Below are 17,555 nucleotides of genomic sequence, written 5' to 3' on the forward strand. Positions count from 1 at the left end.
AGAGGACTGGCTATGGGGAGTGCAGCCAGGCTGGTCCAGTGAAGGGCCTGGGCGGATGAGGCCCAGGGCAGGAGGCTGCCTGGAAGGGTGTTTATGTAAGCCTTCGGGAGGGGATTCCAGAGCAAGGCAGGCACCTGACCACAGAGCCCTTCCTCTGGCTGCAACTTCAGTTCTGAGCACATTTGGATCAGGGACCCACTCTGTGCCTGTCCCTGGGCCCAGACTGGCTAGGGCCGGGGACAAGGAAGGAATCCTTCAGTGCCCGGAAGCCTGAGAGTGGTGTTTCCGCGGGTGGGATGAAGCTGCCGTCAGTGTGGGGCTACAGAAGCGTGGAAGTACATGCAGGGGTCCCTATACCACTCATCTTCAAGGAATTCAAGTGACCTCACAGGTTTGCTTCTCTTTAACTTCAAACTTACATAACACTCCTCAGAGATGGTCAGGGGCGATCATTATTCTGCTTTCACAGTTGGAAAATAATGGCTGAGAAAAGAGAATTAATCCTATAGTTAGGCAACCCTGTGCCCCTGTGAGGGGGCCGTGTCTCCTTGAGTGGAGTGACACGAGGGTCCTGGAGAGTTTGGCTAGGTATACAAACAGGTGTGGACAGCAGACATTGCAGAAATACCTACTGGGAGGAAGGTGACAGATGGATCCTAAAACTGCCCAAAGTGGGAGGGTCCCTGAGGTTATCAGATCATCTGGGCCCATGTTTTTCAAAAATTTTCCACCACAAAACCTCTTTGTGCAGTAAATTCTTGTGGAAAAATGCACGGATGAGAGAAGAAAGCAGAACCACTTCAGCCTCCCCCTTAGCTCCCAGCCTTCTGTACCCCAACTTTGGGGAAATCTGGGGCTCCAGGAGAATGCTTTTGAAAACCACGGATGGAGTCCAAAGGTCTCATTATAGACCAGAGGAAAGCAAGGGCAGAGAGGGAGGCTGAGTAGCAAGGTAAGCCCGTCCTCGGCTCCCGGTGGTGCCGCTTCCTTGCGCTGCCTCACCTCCCCGCTCAGGGAGCCCAGGTAAGCTGCGGAGGCTCTCCTTGCAGCCTGCTGAGGGTGGAGGTGGTTACCTGGAAGGACTTGATGAAGGTCCACAGCAGGGTCCGAATGCCCTCCCCGCGGCTCAGCAGCTTGACCAGACGCATGACCCGGAAGAGGCGGAAGAAGGTGATGGAGATGCGGGAGTTCTCCTCTGCGTTCTGGAATCCATCGGCAATAGGAGGTGGTAGTTAACACAGCAACAGAGAGGGGCAGGGCAAGAACGAGGTGTGCCCTGCTCTGAGCAACAGAGCCCTTGCTTGGGGTGGAGGCAGGGCAGGGCAGGGCAGGGTTAGCTGCACCAGCTTCTCTCCCCTGGGCCACAGATGGGGAGGCCAGCTGCCCACCTCTTCCAGGGAGACAACCCAGGCCGGAGGTCAATGCAGAGCCAAGCTGTGCCCAGGCCCTTGAGCCCATAACCCTGTTTATCTGTGCTCCCCTTTTCTCCTTCAGTCCTAGTTCTTAACCCCCTGGGTGGAGCAACAGAAGATTCCATGAGGAACTTCCATACGCTTTGAAATTGAGGCTGAGAGCTAGCTGCCTTGGGCGCACCCTCCTTGACTGCATGCTGAGGAAGCAGCCCCAGCCCCCCTCTTGTCTGGCCTGGCCGGGTGCCATGCATCCCGAATGGGATCTGGCTCTCGGCAAGGTGGCTGGGCGGGTGTGGCCTCCATCCCAGCCCCAGGTATGATTGCACTGGGGGTCCTGGTGGGCAGGGTGGACTGACAGAGACTAGGGTTGGAGTGGGTTGCCCACCGCAGGGATCTTGTGCCCTGGCAGCTCAGGACTCCGAAAGTCTTGCTGTGCCACCTCTTCCCACGTGGCTACAGGGACGGTGGGGGATAGGGGCATTGCTTAGCCCGCGGACAGTGTCTGTTTGCAGCCCTTGCCTCACCTCAGACACTGAAGCTGTTCCCCTGCTAGTCCCCCCCCCGCCGCTCTGGGGCCTCTGGGAGGCCCCGACCCTCTCCAGGCTGCAGGAGACCCTAGAAGGTGTAGGGGGCGCACTCTAAGTGAGCCCTATATGAGTCCAGGCCCCGGTGTAGGAGGACAGAGAGGTTCTGCTTAGGGCAGATCATGTCCTCAGGGGAGTCCTGGAGCAAGGGGGAGACAAGGGGAAGGTGAGGAAGAACTGGATCCAAGCCAAGCCAAGTGGAAGCAGGAACACGGTGCTAAGGCCGCTGGGGTCTGCTGGCCGAGGGCCCTCCTCAGCCTGTGGGTCCTGGAGGGGCCTGCGGCTGGGGCACGTGCCTGGCCAGGGCTCAGGGGCAGGACAGGCTGCCCTGTCACCCTCCACCTCCAGACCTGAGAACAACACGGACTGACCCCCCCCACCCCTCTTCCTGCCCATGCTGGCCAGAGAGCCCACGGTGGTAGCCCCTGGGGAGCCACCTGCCCGTCCCCTGGAGCTAGTGCAGCTCACCCAGCCCTGTTGGCACCAGGAGAGAGTGGACCTTTGGGCTTCCTGTTACTGTCCTTGTTGCGTGCGTCCCTCAAGGGAGGGAGACCCCCAGGTCACTGGCAGGGAGAATCTGTGCCGGCCCCCCCACTTCTTGATTCTCTGCTTTCTTTTGAATCATTTACAGGCCAATCCTCCCTGACAACGTCCACACCTTATTTGCACCCCTGAAAATCCTCCTAGCGCTGATGCCCCTGAGGGCTCCCACCGGCCCTTCGTTCTAACTCGGTGGCCTGCTGACTATCCCTGACATGGCCAGTGGTTCCTGAGGCCACCCATCTTACTCCTGCTCTGCACGGGAGACCCAAGAGGGCGGCGGAAAACGCAGGCAGTTGCCACTTGCCAGCACATCCTTGCTCTGCCCTGGGAGGGCTGCGCAGAAACCATGCCGGAAGGGTCTCTCCTACTTCTCCGACTCTCCAGACTGGGGGAGAGTCACAGTATTTCTTCTAGTTTCAAACCAGAGCTGCCTTAGATCCGCACAGGGGGCCTGCTCCATAGGCTGCCATGGGGCTGGGGAGGGAAGGCCAGCCGCAGCCCTCGTCCTGTCCCTGGGCCCTACCCTGCCTGCTTATTTTGAAGCCTCTGATGTCCTTAATCTCTGCATTTCTATCACCCATGTATCTACTTGAAATTCTGTTTTCTCTCCTTAAAAGGAGGTTGTGTTCCCCCAGAGGAGTAGGCAGAGGAGGCTTGGGGTTTTATAACTCAGCTGTCAGTTCCACCATGTTCGGGAAAGGAGAAAAAAGAAGAAAGAACAAGCTAAAGCGGGGAACTTCAGCTGTGAGTGTCAAGAGTGTGAGAAGTTGGTGCCACAGGGGCATCTGGATTTGATGAGTTAAAAAATAAAAGTCAAGCGTGTGGTTTGCATTCCATGCTGGGTTCAAACCCCCCACCCTGTAGGCACGCTCCCCCCAGTAGCTGCAGTTTCTTAACGCTCTAGAAGGAGGATAAACACATTTCCTCGTAGACACAAAAATGTCCTCTAATAAACCAAATGACAATGCAGTGGAACAGCAGACCCCAGTGGCCGCCCCTGGGAAGCAGGGTACAACGTCCAGGTTCAGCCTTTTCCTGGGCGGCCTTCCAGCCAGCCTGGGATGCGCTGTGTTAAGAAGCACCAGCCGCCGACCCAATCTTGCCCCCAGTATGCTACTTTCAGGGACTCAACCCACTCATGGGTCCTTTTAAAAACTCACACTTGGCTCACTTTTGAAACGTGTGATGGCAGCTTTTTAGAGAAGCCTGTTCCAAGGAGACTTCAAGGTCATGCCTAGCGGCATCTATCACTTTAGGCAAAGGAATCACAGTCCTACATCAGGAGTGCTCCCATCAAACTCCTGAGTTTGTTTTTCTGCATAGCCTAATGTGAATGAACTTCGGGAATTTAGAAAAATTCATGGGTCACTTTGTTGGAATGACTGGATATTCAGCCACACTCAGTAACAGATTCCAGCTTACAACCGTTTACTGCGGCCTTAAACTGAGAGCACACGGGAGGCCAGTAGTTACAGACCCTGGATGATTAGTGGGAAGTCATCGTCTGACTTTCTGTCTCCCGGCTGGGTCATCCCTCTCCTTCCTCTTTTCTCAGGAGGCCCTTACCAGGGTGCTCATGGGCGCCCTGTGCAAATTTCCCACATCGGATTAAAGCTAGAGACTTTAGCCCGTGGAGTCCTCAGAATGTTTAACAGGAAATGGCCCTTGGGTCCAGTTCTCTCCCGGTGGCTCATTAGATGGTCAAGATCACAGTGAATTATCACCCAGAGGAAAGCTCAGGGAGGGAATGGAACACCATTACACAACAGCACGTCACAGCTCACACGTGACCGGGCAGGCGAGGCGCAGGACATACACTGTGGCTACATGCAGCGGGAGCGAGGCTGGGCTCCCAGAGATGCTGGGCACCGGGGGGGTGAGAATGGGGGTGTTAGAGGAGGGTCACAGAAGCTAAGAGCGTGGTCTGGAGGGTCGGTCTTACCATAAAGGGAGAGCATTGGGTATGTTCAGCTGGCTTTAAAGAAAGGCAGATAGAAATAAGCTGTAATGAGTCTCCAACGAAGATGCCTGGTACTCTAGGTCTTGGCTAACACAGGAGCAACACCGTGGCAGGAGAGGGCAAAAGGAAACAAGTGAAAGAAATACAAAGCACAGGCCTGGCAGGGACAGGGACATCACTCTGAGTGTGGGCTCTGCACAGGTGGGTCTCACGTCTAGGGAGGACCCGAAGGCATTCCCTACTCAAGACCATCTCTGGCCACAAATGAAATAATTCACACACTTGTTACACATGAGGTCTTCTGAATTTTGTGGAGGGAGGTTTGGTTTCGTTTTCTAAAATGAGTTATGTGTCCTATAACCTCTGAGGGCTTGTACTTTCTGCACTTTAGCTCACCCTGGGCATTGCCAGCTGGAGGAGAAAGGCTTTGCTTATGCCCTAGTGCATGTCCCTATCCAAACATATTTGAGCAAAGGAGGTCAAGGGAATTGCCCTTGAAGTTTAGGGGAAAACTCAGTTTTAGTTATCACTAAAGGAGGATCTAAAGAGGTGGTCCTCAAGCCCCTCTGCAGCTGGGCTAGTCCTCAAGCTTAGGTTCAGGCGGGAGATGGCCCGGCTTAGCTACTAGTCTATAGGTGTGGAGAGCCTTGGCCATCGGTGTGAAATAATGCTTTTGACATTTTAAAGCTCTGCACATGATTTAGGATATTACTACTAACACCCAAAATAGCTGTTCTCATGGGCCTGAATGCTGAGTTCATTTTGGGGCAGGAGCTGAAGAAACTGGCCACCGGTGAGTACCCCACGGCAACCTCCAGTTCCTTGAGCTCGAATCCGGGAAGACGCCCCTACTCTTTGGGCCCCAGCACTCAGAGCTCAGCCCCTGACTGGTCCTGATCATTTGAGCTGTTAACTCTTCCTAGAAGATCATGACATTGCTTTTACCCTCCACTTTCAGATGGTTGCTCTTGTGTTTCTGTTTTTAAGGTACAAACAAGGAAAACGTGTAATGGAAGTTTTGATGGATGGAAATGTGCACAACTAGACATTTGCTTGCAGACTGAAAATACTTCTATGGTAACAGATTTCTCAGCAAATTCCTTTTTCCCTACAGCAAATTGGTAAAATGTCCTTTTTCAGGAATGACGGAGATAAAGGGTGAGGCAAGGGAAAAGAAGGGAAGGGACACCTCTCTAGTCCCTTACAGAGCACATTCTAGATCTTGGTTTCTGCTTCAGGAGGAATATCAGCTGCCAGGTCAGTCCACAGGCCTGGAGGCTGTGGGGTCACTAGAATTTGGCTAGCAGGCTGAGATAGAACATAGAAACACACATGCACGCACACACACATACACATACACACACACGGAAGACATCTCTAGCCACTTGAGTGCTTGCCCTCGTGTGTTAATGGCTAAGGAGTTCTGTGTTTCTAGAGCTTCAGTGAGGGAGGGAGTGTGAGGGTCAGACGGAGGTAAATCTACACTACATGCAATGCCAGAGCATCAGATAGAGTTCCCAGCAGGCGTGGGCCATTATTCTCCTCTTGGATCCATCCTGAAAACTGCCAAAGCTGCCCATCACTCCTAAGAACCCTGGGCAACTGTTTGAGAGTCCTCTGGGTCAATCCCGTCCTGAACTGGACCAGAATGGAGACAATTTAGAGAACCCGTCTGGGTTTGTGTATTCTAATCACCTTGATTCTATCTTATTATTTTAATAATATGTATTAATAATCCGTAGGATACATCTCTATGGTAGGAGTCAAGAAACAGAAGGAGCAACGAGGGCAGTAGGGAGAGGAAGGATGGGGCTCTCCTGTGTTGGGTTCTCAGCCCAGGTGACGATAGCTCTCCTAAGAGTCTCACTTTGGGAGAATCTGGAGAATCACAGATTAATTTTTTTCTTGGGCCTTAAGCTATGCTATTCAGAGGGCACTGTTGACCTGCTAGAGCAGTATTTATCAATGTCTCATATAGGCCTGTTCATATCCAAAGAACGATGTTCATAAGATCCATGGTCTCAAAAATAACTAACCATTCATAATAAAATCAGAAAGCAATCACTGGGTGATTTCTAAGTGGAAACAATAGGAAGAAGCCTAACATACAGCCCTCACCCTCAGAGAACCCAGTCTACTGACATACAGCCAACCCCCTAAGGACATTTCCTAGATAATCTTGTGTAGTCATTCCAGTCTTTGGTACCCTGCCTGGCTGCAAGTGGAATCCCTTGGTGACCTAGAAGGGGAGACTGGACCTGCTGGGCTTGGGCATCTGCACCTTTAGCCCAGAGCCATGTTTATGCGTTTGCTACTCTCTGTGATTCCCTGGTACCCTGTCTTGAAAGACCACCTAGCACTGGTTCTACTTTTTGACCTAAATTCAGAATTGGTTGGTAGCCTGAGGTACTTACACCATCCACCTCTGACCCTTTCCCAGATTTCTTCCCAGTTCCCCTGAGATAGCTTATAGTTTCCCTATCTGTGGTCTTCCTGGGGAAGAAGGGCAAAAAGATTCCCTGAAGATTCATGCCCCATGAGCCTGGAGACCCTACCTGTACTACCCTTCAAGAGGGAGCCAACAGAGCTGCTTACCTACTCTGAACACTCTGGCTGAGTTTTCATACGGCATTCTATCCAGTAATGGTAGGCACTGAGCAGCCAATGATTTCATCTTTGTGTTCTAACGATCTGGTAATTTTCAAGGGGTTTAAAGATATTGGGCACTTAATTTGTTCATGCAATTGTATAAATGAAATGTGATTATTCCATAGGTGAGGCAGAGGTGGAACATTTTCAGAAAGAGTCCTGGCTAGTGGTTCTAGCTAACAGGCTAAGGACAGATAGAAAGGAAAACCCAATCACCTTACTTCAGTGTACTTATGCAGATTACCTAGATTTGGTATGACTGGCAATGACAACATGAAGGGCACTGGGCAGCAAATAGGAGATACTCTCTGGAAAACTGTCTTTCTGAATTAAGTGCAGGATCAAATGAGAAGTTATCACCTCAGAGGATGAAGTCTTAGTTTCTGGAATGTCCTCACTCCTCCTTTAGTTGAGGGACCATCTTTAGACCATGCCTAAGACACTGAAGGATGAAGCTCAGGGAGTACCAGAGGCTGGTGAAGAGAGGATTCTCCTAGATGGAGAGGATTCTTCCAGTTGTTAACATTACATAGTCTCCCTGGAGAACTAAAAGTTTGTTGAAAAATAGCTCTTCACCATATAAAAAGGAGACTTTCCTTTCCTTTCCTTCCTTTTCTTTTTTTTTTTTTTTAACACTGCCAGGAGGCAAGGATTACTAGGGATTAAAGGCTAGGTAGTAGATATCTAGGCTGTAATACCCAACCAAGCTGTCTTCCAGAATATTCTCTCAAGATCAGGCCATTGGAGAGCATTTTGAAGAGATCATACACCACTGCTGCACCCTCCTGGACACGCTGACTTTGAAAGGTACAGATTACCTTCTGATTCCCTATAAGGAAGGCTGGCTCTTCGCTATGTCATGGACAGGCCCCACGGAACAGGTCTGCACAATCCATTGGTACCATTGAGACAATGGCCATAATATCAGAGTCACTGAAATTCTACATTCCTCAGAAACAGGAGTCAAAAGCAATGTCACAGGAGCATGTAAGTCTTCTGTAGCTGCCCTGCTACAGAAATGTTGCTTTTTTTTTTTTTTAAGTACTCTTGTCCAGAACTTAGGGGGTAGATCTAATATAAATTCCATTTTAGACCCCCTGAAGATCTGGGTCCAGGTGGCATCCCTCCCCACTCCCCAAGCTCTGCTCTCTGCTTCTCTGTATTCACTGTCTCTAATCTTATCTCAATTTGATCTGCAAGATAGGATGCCTGGTTCAGTTGCAAGAGTGTCATGGGATGTGGAAGGCTGAGGGCTTGGGGTTTTGTTGGTGAGACTCCAGGTATCTAAGTTGGGAGGACAATTATTAGGCTGGTACACACAGAGAGAGGCGGGAGTCAGGGGCTTTTAGAGACATTTGACACCACCTTCATGGTCAGGAGCCAGCAAGCGTAGGTTAAGGTGGGGAGGTCTTCAATATCCTTTTATCTCCTCTTCCAACCAGGAACTAAATTGTGGCCCTATAGATATAGAGGAGGTGGGAGATACTGAATCTTAGAGCCACCAGAGATGGCAGCACGTGAGGGAATTTTAAGGAGGCCAAAGTAAAATAGGTTTTAAACTGTAAATCCTCTGAAGTTACATGAAGAACTTCTTTGCTAAGGAGATGCAAGGCTTATATAAGCACAAGTCAACTGGGATAAATAGAAGCTGAGGGTAGATGTCAATGGTTTTCAGATTTAAGGGCAAATGAAGGGAATATGGGTAGTCAAAAGCATTTCTTAGAATTTCCATTTTGGTCTGTGGAGGAGGTCTATGGTCTTTGGAGATGGATCTGTGGAGGAAGGGTGCTAAGGAAAAGGAAAGAAGGGGGGATTACAAGGGAGGCAAAAACACTGCACAGAAAAGGGCAGAGAAAAATGAAAGAAAGCCCAAAGATGAGGCAGTGGAAAGTGGAAAAAGCAGCCCCCGTTCCCCTTGTCCACCTGCCCACCATGTTGGAAACCTTCTGGTTTGCATCTGTTTCCCATAGTAAAATTCTAGCCAGAAGGAGAAGGGCCCTTCTTGAATCTTTGTGGTTACAGACACACAATTGAAATGCCTCTTTGGAACTTCCTTTAAGGGGGTCTTTGGCCCCAAGGGGACTGGTGGAGAGGTACAGAGCATGGACAATGCTGGTTCCTGGCTCTCTCTTGGTCTTCTGGTCTCTGTGTGTTCGACTGCAGAAGGTGGACAGCGGTGACCATGGTATCATTAGCTGCACAGTGGCTAGCTCATGCGACTGCAAGTAGCTTAAGCCTCAGGCGTCACTGTGTTATTCACCTGAGCCTGATGGCTCCCCAGGGGCTATTACCTGCCAATAATTCATGCTAAACAAGAGTGATTAAATTGTCAAGGTAGTTTTATCTTCCCTTGGGAAGGACAGCCAGTATCCTTCACTCAAATAACAAACAGAAGAAACCCATGAAGAATAAATGAATGAAATCAGTTTGTCAGCAGTGCGAACAACATCGATGAATTCTATTTGAGAGCGAGAGGGAGACAGGGACAGAGAGAGAACACCCAAGTCCAGAAGAGTGGAGAAGAAAGGGGCACAGAGAACAAGAGGATGACAGAAAAGGCACACTAAATATGAAGAGTAAATGGTACAGGCTATGCTTTTTGGGGGTATTCGTGGGCATTTTTGAACCTACCTGGGGTATAGATCTCTCACATTCTCTACCAGCTCATGGAATGTTCTAGGTCCCTTTGCTTTAGCAGCTTTCTGGCAACCACACTGACAGCAGCTTGCTAGCCCGTGGGAACTAAAGTAACAGACACCGGCGAGGCCCAGATGGCTGTCTGACCAAACCAAGGGTGTATTGTGACAGCTTCCTTCCACTCTTCTATTTTAGGGGAAAGGAGAGGGCTGCGTGTGGACAGAAAAGATGAGAACAGGGAAGGAAAGGAAAGAAAATTAGGGGAAAAGAGAAAATGAAGGAGGCAGAAGGCAGAGGGCAGAGGGCAGAGGAGCCTTGCTGGGTCATAACTGCCAAAACACTTAGACGATCCAACACAGGCTGAATTAAGAACCCAAACCAGGATGTCCATACAAAAACAGGTTCCCATGGACCTCTCAGGTTAAGCCTGCAGGGCGCTTCTCAAGACAACAGCTTTGGGGAAATTTGTCTACCAGGCCGCTCTATCAGACCTGACTTCCTATCACATCTGACGTCACAGTGCTCGGTGGCTGGCTGCCCACACAGCAAGCCTCGCCTTGCAGAGGCCTGGGGGTTTTCGAAATGACTCCTGCATTGCAGCTAGACTGCTGATAGTCAGGCACACTGCTGAATCTCTTGAGGGCTGACTTGGTTTCTGAGCAGAGTAGAAAACTGCCTGTGTAGAGCAACTGGAGGGTAGAGGGTAGAGAATATCTTTCTCACTTAGGTATCATGTTCCTGACAGTCTTATATTAGACATATCAGATATCCAGTCTTTAGGTTGAGCATGACTGCCTTCTCTTAAGGGCAACATTACTTTCTGGAAGGGTAGCTTACGATCACCCTAGTATGAATTAGTATATTGGAAACAGGCACTATGGCCGCATTAGTTTGTTCTGGGGCTAGTGGTGCTGAAAGTGGGAAGAGGCATGGAGGGAGATCCATGAGCAGCAGAAGAAGGGATCCAGCAAGGGGAAACAGGGTGTAAAGAGGTGTCAAAGATCAAGTCTGCCCCACCCAGCTTAGCCTGAGACCACCAGTCTTGCTTTAATCTACCTTAGAACCAGCTCTGGCCACACTGACCGTTGTCATATATACAATGTCTGGTAACGCCACCAGTTGAGCCCCCTACACTAACGCACCTGATTGGGAGTCAGGGGCCAGGTTCTAGGTTGGCCTTGCTATTAACAAGCTGCGAGAATGAGCGAGTTGTTTCTTGCCCCTGGCCTTCTGTGTCCTCATCTGTAAAACCTCTGTACCCCCAGGCCCTGTCACACAGCAGATATTCTGTGCACTTGTATGGGATACGTGGAGATGGGCCTGGGCCTGGTGGTCTGTGAAGTTGTGTCCTCTCTAACATTCTTGGACGAGGCCACCATCTGCCTGCACCCCTCATCTCGGTTCTTGGGGGGCATCTGTCCTGACCTTCTTGTGCCCATTCTGGCCCCTTCTCTGCTATGGTTGGGGGCAGGGAAAGGCAGACCAAGAGGACCAGGCCTGCTGCCCCACGTAGGCACTATGGGTTGAAGGCTGGAGAGAGGATCGGAGTGTGTGTGTGGAGCTCCGTGACTCAAGCTGGGGGTGGACGTGCCACACACTCTTTGTCTATGACTCAGGATGACTCCTTTCCCTGTCATTCCAGGCCCCCAAACCAGAGCAGGAGTCAAACTTGCTTTATTATTTTTATGGGAAGCCAGTAAGGGGCAATTATCTGTCCTGTGGGTCTGTGGCAGAAAGGTACCGCTGGCTTCAGGAGCCAGGGTGGGAAGATCTGGGGCCAGCGTGTAGAGGCCCCGGGTGATGTCCCTGGACGCTCCCTGCAGCTGAGCCCCATCCCCCCAGTCTTGCTACCACCCTCCCCCTGGGACTCCCCCCCCTCCCATTTTCTTCTCAAGCTGCAAATGTCAAGGGTGCAAGGGTAGTGGGGGCTGCTTTACACTCTGCCCTTTCCTTCTGAGCCCATTAATCGGGCGCAGAGGTTGGGAGGATGCAGACCATGGTCTGTCTGAGCATTCCCGGGCCAGCCTGGGCTCCCTCGGTCCAGCACTGGCAGCGCCGACAGGCACAGAGAAGTCAGGTTGGATGGCTCTGCGCCAGCCCCCAGAGCTCGCAGCACACTGAACGAGGCCCCTCACGATGCCATGCCAGGCAGGCCAGCCCAGGGATTGAGCCAATGGGCTCTGTGGAAGTGGCTTTGAGATCCCAGTCTTGCCACCCGTTAGCCACATGATCTTGGGCAAACTGTGCATCTTGCGTGCTCGGTTTCCTCCTGTGGAGAATCAGTGCTCTAAGCAGTTAATCCGACCACGGGCATGATGCCTTTAGCACCATGCCTGGCACATGCTCCTCCAAGAGAAGCCATCATCTCCCTCTTCTTCCGCCATCTCCCTGTCCCCGCCTTGCTCCCAATCAGCTAAGATCACAGCTAGGATCATGGTTCATTCACTTGATTTTCCTGCTCTGGTCACTCCTGTGGCCTAGCACTTTGGCACCCACACAAATCCTCCAGATTGTCTTCCCTCTGAGCCTCCCCAGAAGCCAGTGTTCTTTCCCCTGACATGGTTTCTGTCCCGCTCCTCTCCTGGAAGGCCCCTCTAGGGCCTTCTCTCTGGAGAATTTCCACCTGAGCCAAGCCAAAGCCAAGTGAGCCAGTTCCCACCAGCCTTGGAAGCTTTATGAAAGGAACGCCCCTCTAGACTCTGCAAGGCGTGGAGGGGACAGGAAAATGCGTCAAACTGTATCAGAAAAAACCCAGGTCAGAATCACGGAATGCTAGGTCCCAAGGCCCGCTGAGACCATCTCCACCTGCCCCGCCGCCCTCCCCATGTGCATTTCAGGAACCTGAGGCCCAGAGAATGGAGTTAATTGCTCTGGTCACAGGGATTACTGGTGCTGGAGCTGAAAACAGAACCCAGGCTTCTTAATTCACAATTTGGGACTATTGCTCTGTATCCGTAAGGCAAGGATCCAGCCCTCTCAGCTCTTTCTGCTTTGGAATAGACTTTAAAATGCAGAATGAACAAGAAGAGTGTTGGGCAAGGCTGTTGTCCCGGGCACCCAAACTGATTCCGGGTTGGGGTGTTAGGAAGCATTTTTTGATGTTCCAGGGACTTCCACTAACAATCACAGGGGTTACCTCTTTGGGTCTTCCCTGTGGAAAATATCATTTCAGACCCCAGAAACAAAGGAACACCAGAGGGCAAATGAAGGAAGGGGAACCTCAGCCAGAGAACAAGGCAACTCCTCGGGGAGGAGAAGGGCCACGGCCAGGGCGACCCCGGGCATGGAAGCAGAACTTATCGTAATGACACAAGGTGGGGACTCACAATCTGCCTCCAGTTACATCTGCCATTTGTCCACAGGCATCTCCCAGAGCGCACAGAAAGTCAGCTACAGGGTGGCCATGAGCACAAGGGTCCTGCCCTCTTCATGCTGGAGGCCCCAGCTCAGTCCTCGTCTCTCCTTTGTCTTTCTCCCTTTCGTGGTGCTCTTCACCGCTGCCCGTGGCTCTGAATAACATCGGTCTCACTGACATCTCTACTGGTGGGTCGAAGAGACACGTCCTCACTGAGCTCCTGTCTTTCTCACGCGAACCTGCTTCACCTGCTGTCCTTCCCGGTGGATACCACCTCCATCCTCCCACTGCTGAGGCCCCAACCCCCTGGCCATCCCGGACGCCTCTTCCTCCCACACCCACATCCCGTCTGTCAGGAGATACTGTTCTATTTTCAAACCAGATTGAGAATCTGACCATTTTGTACCACTTCTCATGCTCCTGCTCTGTCACCAGCTACCCTAGCCTCCCACTTGGGTTACCACGTTTGCCTCCTGAGTGGTGTTTGGGCTTCCACCCCTGACACCTAGAGACAGCAAGGTGGTCCTGTGGAAATGTGTCAGATCGTGGGACAGCTCTTCTCGAAGGCACCAGTGTCTCCCCTTCTTGCTCCATATACAAGCCAGAACCTGGGCCCCTGTCCCGCCCCCCTCTCTCCCTCTCTGCTCCGTGTGCGCCAGCCACAGTGGCTGCTCCTGGCCCGAAGCTCCTCTCCCAGAGACCTGCACCGTGACTCCTCACTGCCTTCACATCTGTACTTCGTGCACATGTCCCCTCCTCAGGAAAGCCTGTCTTCCTGACACCGCGCCTGTCTTCACTGTCCCCAGCACCTCTGATCCCCCTAATGTGGCACAATTCTTTCCAAAGCACTGATCACCATTTAGCACACTGTATATTCCTATTTCCGAGATGTATGGCTCGTCGTCTGATTCTTCCCCCTACCCTGGAACGCCAGCTCATAAGGAAGGGGCTTTCGTTTTGCTCACCGATGTATCCTAGGTGCCTGAAATAGTGCCTGACACACACAGAGAGTGAGACCATAAATACAGTGGAATGAAGAAGTGATGGCCCAGGATGGGTGGAGAACCTGTTTCCTGAGGGGAGCGGACACCACGGCCTACGTAGTGAAGGCGAGGAGGAAAGAAAAGGCATTTGCGGGGACAAGAGTATAAATGCGGGGAGAGTTTGAGGCCAGTTGAAATAAATACGGGATTTGGTGAGGGAAACGAGAGTTGATTTCTGTAGTTTTAAAAGAGCCAAAGATGCTGAGTGACAGGTGAAAAGCCCTCATGGATTCCTCTGAGGCTAAAAGTGTGGATTCCTGCCAAATAGAACATATGTCTGGGAACGGATATCTTGTGATGACAGTGTGACTAGAACATTCTGGGAAGGCCTAGAGCAGCACCCTGGGAAACCACCCTGGCGCTGTGAACTTCCTCACGCCAGGGAGCGTCCAGAACCAGAAGCTGCCGGTGACCTGAAGGCAGAGCCACGTGGGGGAGGGACCTACCTCTGCTGCTTAGTTTGTCATCCACCATACTGGCTGCTACCTGAGTGCAGGGTCGCGCAGGACTGTGCTTGAGCGGGCCTCTTGAGGCTTGGGTTGTGCACAGTGATCAATACTCGGTGCTTACTTTCATCTGGCTGAACCTGTAGACCATATTCCAGAGTCTAACCATATCCAGGAAATTAAGGGCCTTCACAGGGTCTGTGGGCAGTAAGTTATACTGAGATATAACTGGTTGGAGACGAGGCTCTCCCAGCTCTTCCAGTAGGGGTTTTGGAAAACACGTCGTTTGCTTGGGTGCCACAGTCTCTCCCACTCAGTAGTGCTTTCCAGTAAAACAGACGCTCTTATTTCAGCCTCAAAACACACTGCAGGAAATATCATCACCATTCCTTTGACAGATGAGGAAACAAAGTCTTCGGACATTTTGCTAACTTCTCCAGGAAGAAGTTCTGACGTCCTCTCCCACACTGCCTCCTGGACTTGGGTGATATTATGGTTATTCTCTTTGTTCAGAAGCCATATTCATTGTGCGCCGGGTCTCTGGACACCTCCTCTTGTTGTCCAGCACACACACTGTCCCTATTTAATCCCCAGACAACCCTTCAGTATGACTTTTAACAAATTGCTCAGTCTGGAGGAGTGAAGAGAATCTCAGCATGGGATGGAGGGAGGCTGGACGAGTTAGAGGTGTATCAGAACTCTAAGGTGGTCTGATACACAATTTTTTGTTTTGAAAATGGGAAAAGAACCTGTGTGGTTACTGAAAATATAAATTACAGAACGTAAGGGTTGAACAAATCCTGGCTAGGGGGAGTACACTTGAGGGGGTTATGTGAGATGTATGAGTTTGTTAAAGGCATCTTCGACTGAAGAGACAGGAGTTCTGGCCCAGGGCAAAGTGAACGGGCCATACCAGGAGGCCTGGGTTCCAGCTGTGTGGCTCCGAAAGACATTTAAATCTCTCCATCAGCATCTTTAGGGTCAGCAAATTGGGGATGATAATTCTTGCCTGTCAAATTCACAGGGCAGTTAAAAGTTACCTGAGATAAATTTATGCACAGGTGAATTGTAAATAGAAAACCATTATACAAACATAAGGGTCTGCAGGATGATTTCATGCGCCTTTCTTGCCCTGCACACTCCCTCTCTATCCCCCACATAGCCACTCTTTCGGTAGAAATTTTAGACCCTAGTGACTTTTTTCTTTTTGCTTTGTTTTTCATTTAAAAACACCAATAGTTTGGGTGAAAATGGCAGGTTGAGTGAAATAGGCCTTGCCAACGGTGAGAACCACAAAGGACCCCCTCACAACCTCGGGATTGCATCTAGGGGAGCAGCTTGCTGTCACCTTCCAGCATCTTCCTGCCCCTGGGCTCCCAGTTCCTGGGCTCAGATTCGTATGGACCTATACCCTCCATCTCTTCCCCGTCTCCCCCCCTGCACGCTCCTTCAGTTGAGACCAGTTCAAGCTCCAAGCACAAAGGTGCCTGCCTTTAGAAGTGCGGGGGTGACTCCTGGCCCTGAATAGCACCTGACATTGTACAATGTACGGCTCCCGGACTGAAAAGCCCAGAGTGTGCTCAGAGTGGTGAGGTGAGGGGGGGTCGGGAGGGGCACTGGGGGGGGGAGGTGCAGAGCCTGAGTAGGAAGATGGGACTTTTTTTTTAATGATCTGATGTTTTCCTGGGAGAAGTCAAGGGACAGTGTGTACACACACACACACACACACGCACACACACAGGCAGGCACGCGCACACACACACATACACACACAGCATGAGACAAAGACAACCCAGGGGGATCTCAGAGACAGAGGGCCATCAAATCTATAGCTATAGGGTGAGCAGGGAGGGTGCGAGAGGCCGATGGGAGGGGGGAGGGAGGGAAGCGCAACAGGCTCCTTCCAACGTCCATGTGCTGGAAGGGGGGCAGACGGGCTTCTAGACAGGGGAATCAGGCAGATAGGATAACATGTCAGTTGGACTGACTGGGGGCAAAATACGGAGCGGGCAGGGGGAGGGTAAGGATGCAGTAGGGGATGGTGGCAGTTGGTAGGGTAGTTTCAAACATCTTAGATCAAAACTCTACAGCGTCAGCTTCGTGCTGTTATTCGATGGTTCAGTGCATCAAAGGTTTGTGCAAACATTACCAAGTCTCTTAATTAAGGAAAAATAATAACAACAAAAAAATTAAACAACACATGTTAAAGACTAACCGCCAGAGGGCTTGCCTATAGATAAAGAGAGAAGGTTTCAACATGCCAGGTAACAAAAAGACATGTGCAGGGACTGGAAGGAACTGTATAGGAGGAGACAGCTCGGGAGAAGATGGCAGGAGGCCTGGGGCCGGGGGGCGGGGGTTCCGTCTGAGGCCAGGGAGCCGGGGGGCAGGATGGTGAGGGGCTTGGGGGGTGGGAGAGAACTGGGCAGGTGCCAGATTCAGTTCTCTGGGCATCTTCACGTGGGAGTGAGGTGCTCATCCAGAGGCTGCTTCCACAGCGAGTGGGAGGCAAGGTCCCTGCCCCCGGGAAGAGCTCCGGGCGGACCACCCAGCCACCTGGCTCTTTGGCCACTCCAGAGACACGGGATCCCGACAGGAGTTCCGACATGGCCGGTTCTCCTCTTCTCTCCCACACAAGCCTGGGGGGCTGCGCTGCCTGCACGGGCTGCTGATGCTAAAATGGCAATAGAGCCCCTCCTTACAGTGTGAATGGAACGGGCTGGTCCTTGGGGCCACGATGCAAAGTCGAAGCCTTAACTTGGGGGCGGGGCGCAACTGGAGAGAGCTCCTTTCCAAGGTGCCATGGGGGTGAAGGGAAGACAGGGTAAGGCAGCAGTCTGGAGGTGGGGGTGAGGAGAGGGTTCGGTCCCTGCCCCAGCCGTGGCCCAGGGGTTGTAAATATGCCCTCGTTCTGGCACTCTCTGGC

At 51.6% G+C, this 17,555-nt stretch overlaps 1 protein-coding gene across 24 annotated transcripts in view; it reads right to left on the minus strand.

Annotated features, from left to right (window-relative positions):
* Positions 1-17,555, minus strand: part of CACNA1C (calcium voltage-gated channel subunit alpha1 C) — a 632,951-nt gene that overhangs the window by 58,198 nt on the left and 557,198 nt on the right. For 18 of the 24 annotated variants that reach the window (XR_014145548.1, XM_081820957.1, XM_081820954.1 and 15 more), the window contains 2 exons: positions 4,482-4,514; positions 1,074-1,202 (listed from right to left, as the gene is read on the minus strand). Coding sequence is in view for 23 of the 24 variants with exons in the window: in XM_081820957.1 (XP_081677083.1) it covers positions 1,074-1,202; positions 4,482-4,514 (162 nt within the window). In the remaining variant the exon portion in view is untranslated. The remainder of the gene's footprint in view (positions 1-1,073; positions 1,203-4,481; positions 4,515-17,555) is intronic. The other 6 variants (XM_081820959.1, XM_081820951.1, XM_081820945.1 and 3 more) reach the window with 1 other exon arrangement.

The sequence above is a fragment of the Leptonychotes weddellii genome, chromosome 5, assembly GCF_054177405.1.
Source record: "Leptonychotes weddellii isolate Sample4059 chromosome 5, ASM5417740v2, whole genome shotgun sequence".
In the NCBI taxonomy this organism is placed as follows: domain Eukaryota; kingdom Metazoa; phylum Chordata; class Mammalia; order Carnivora; family Phocidae; genus Leptonychotes; species Leptonychotes weddellii.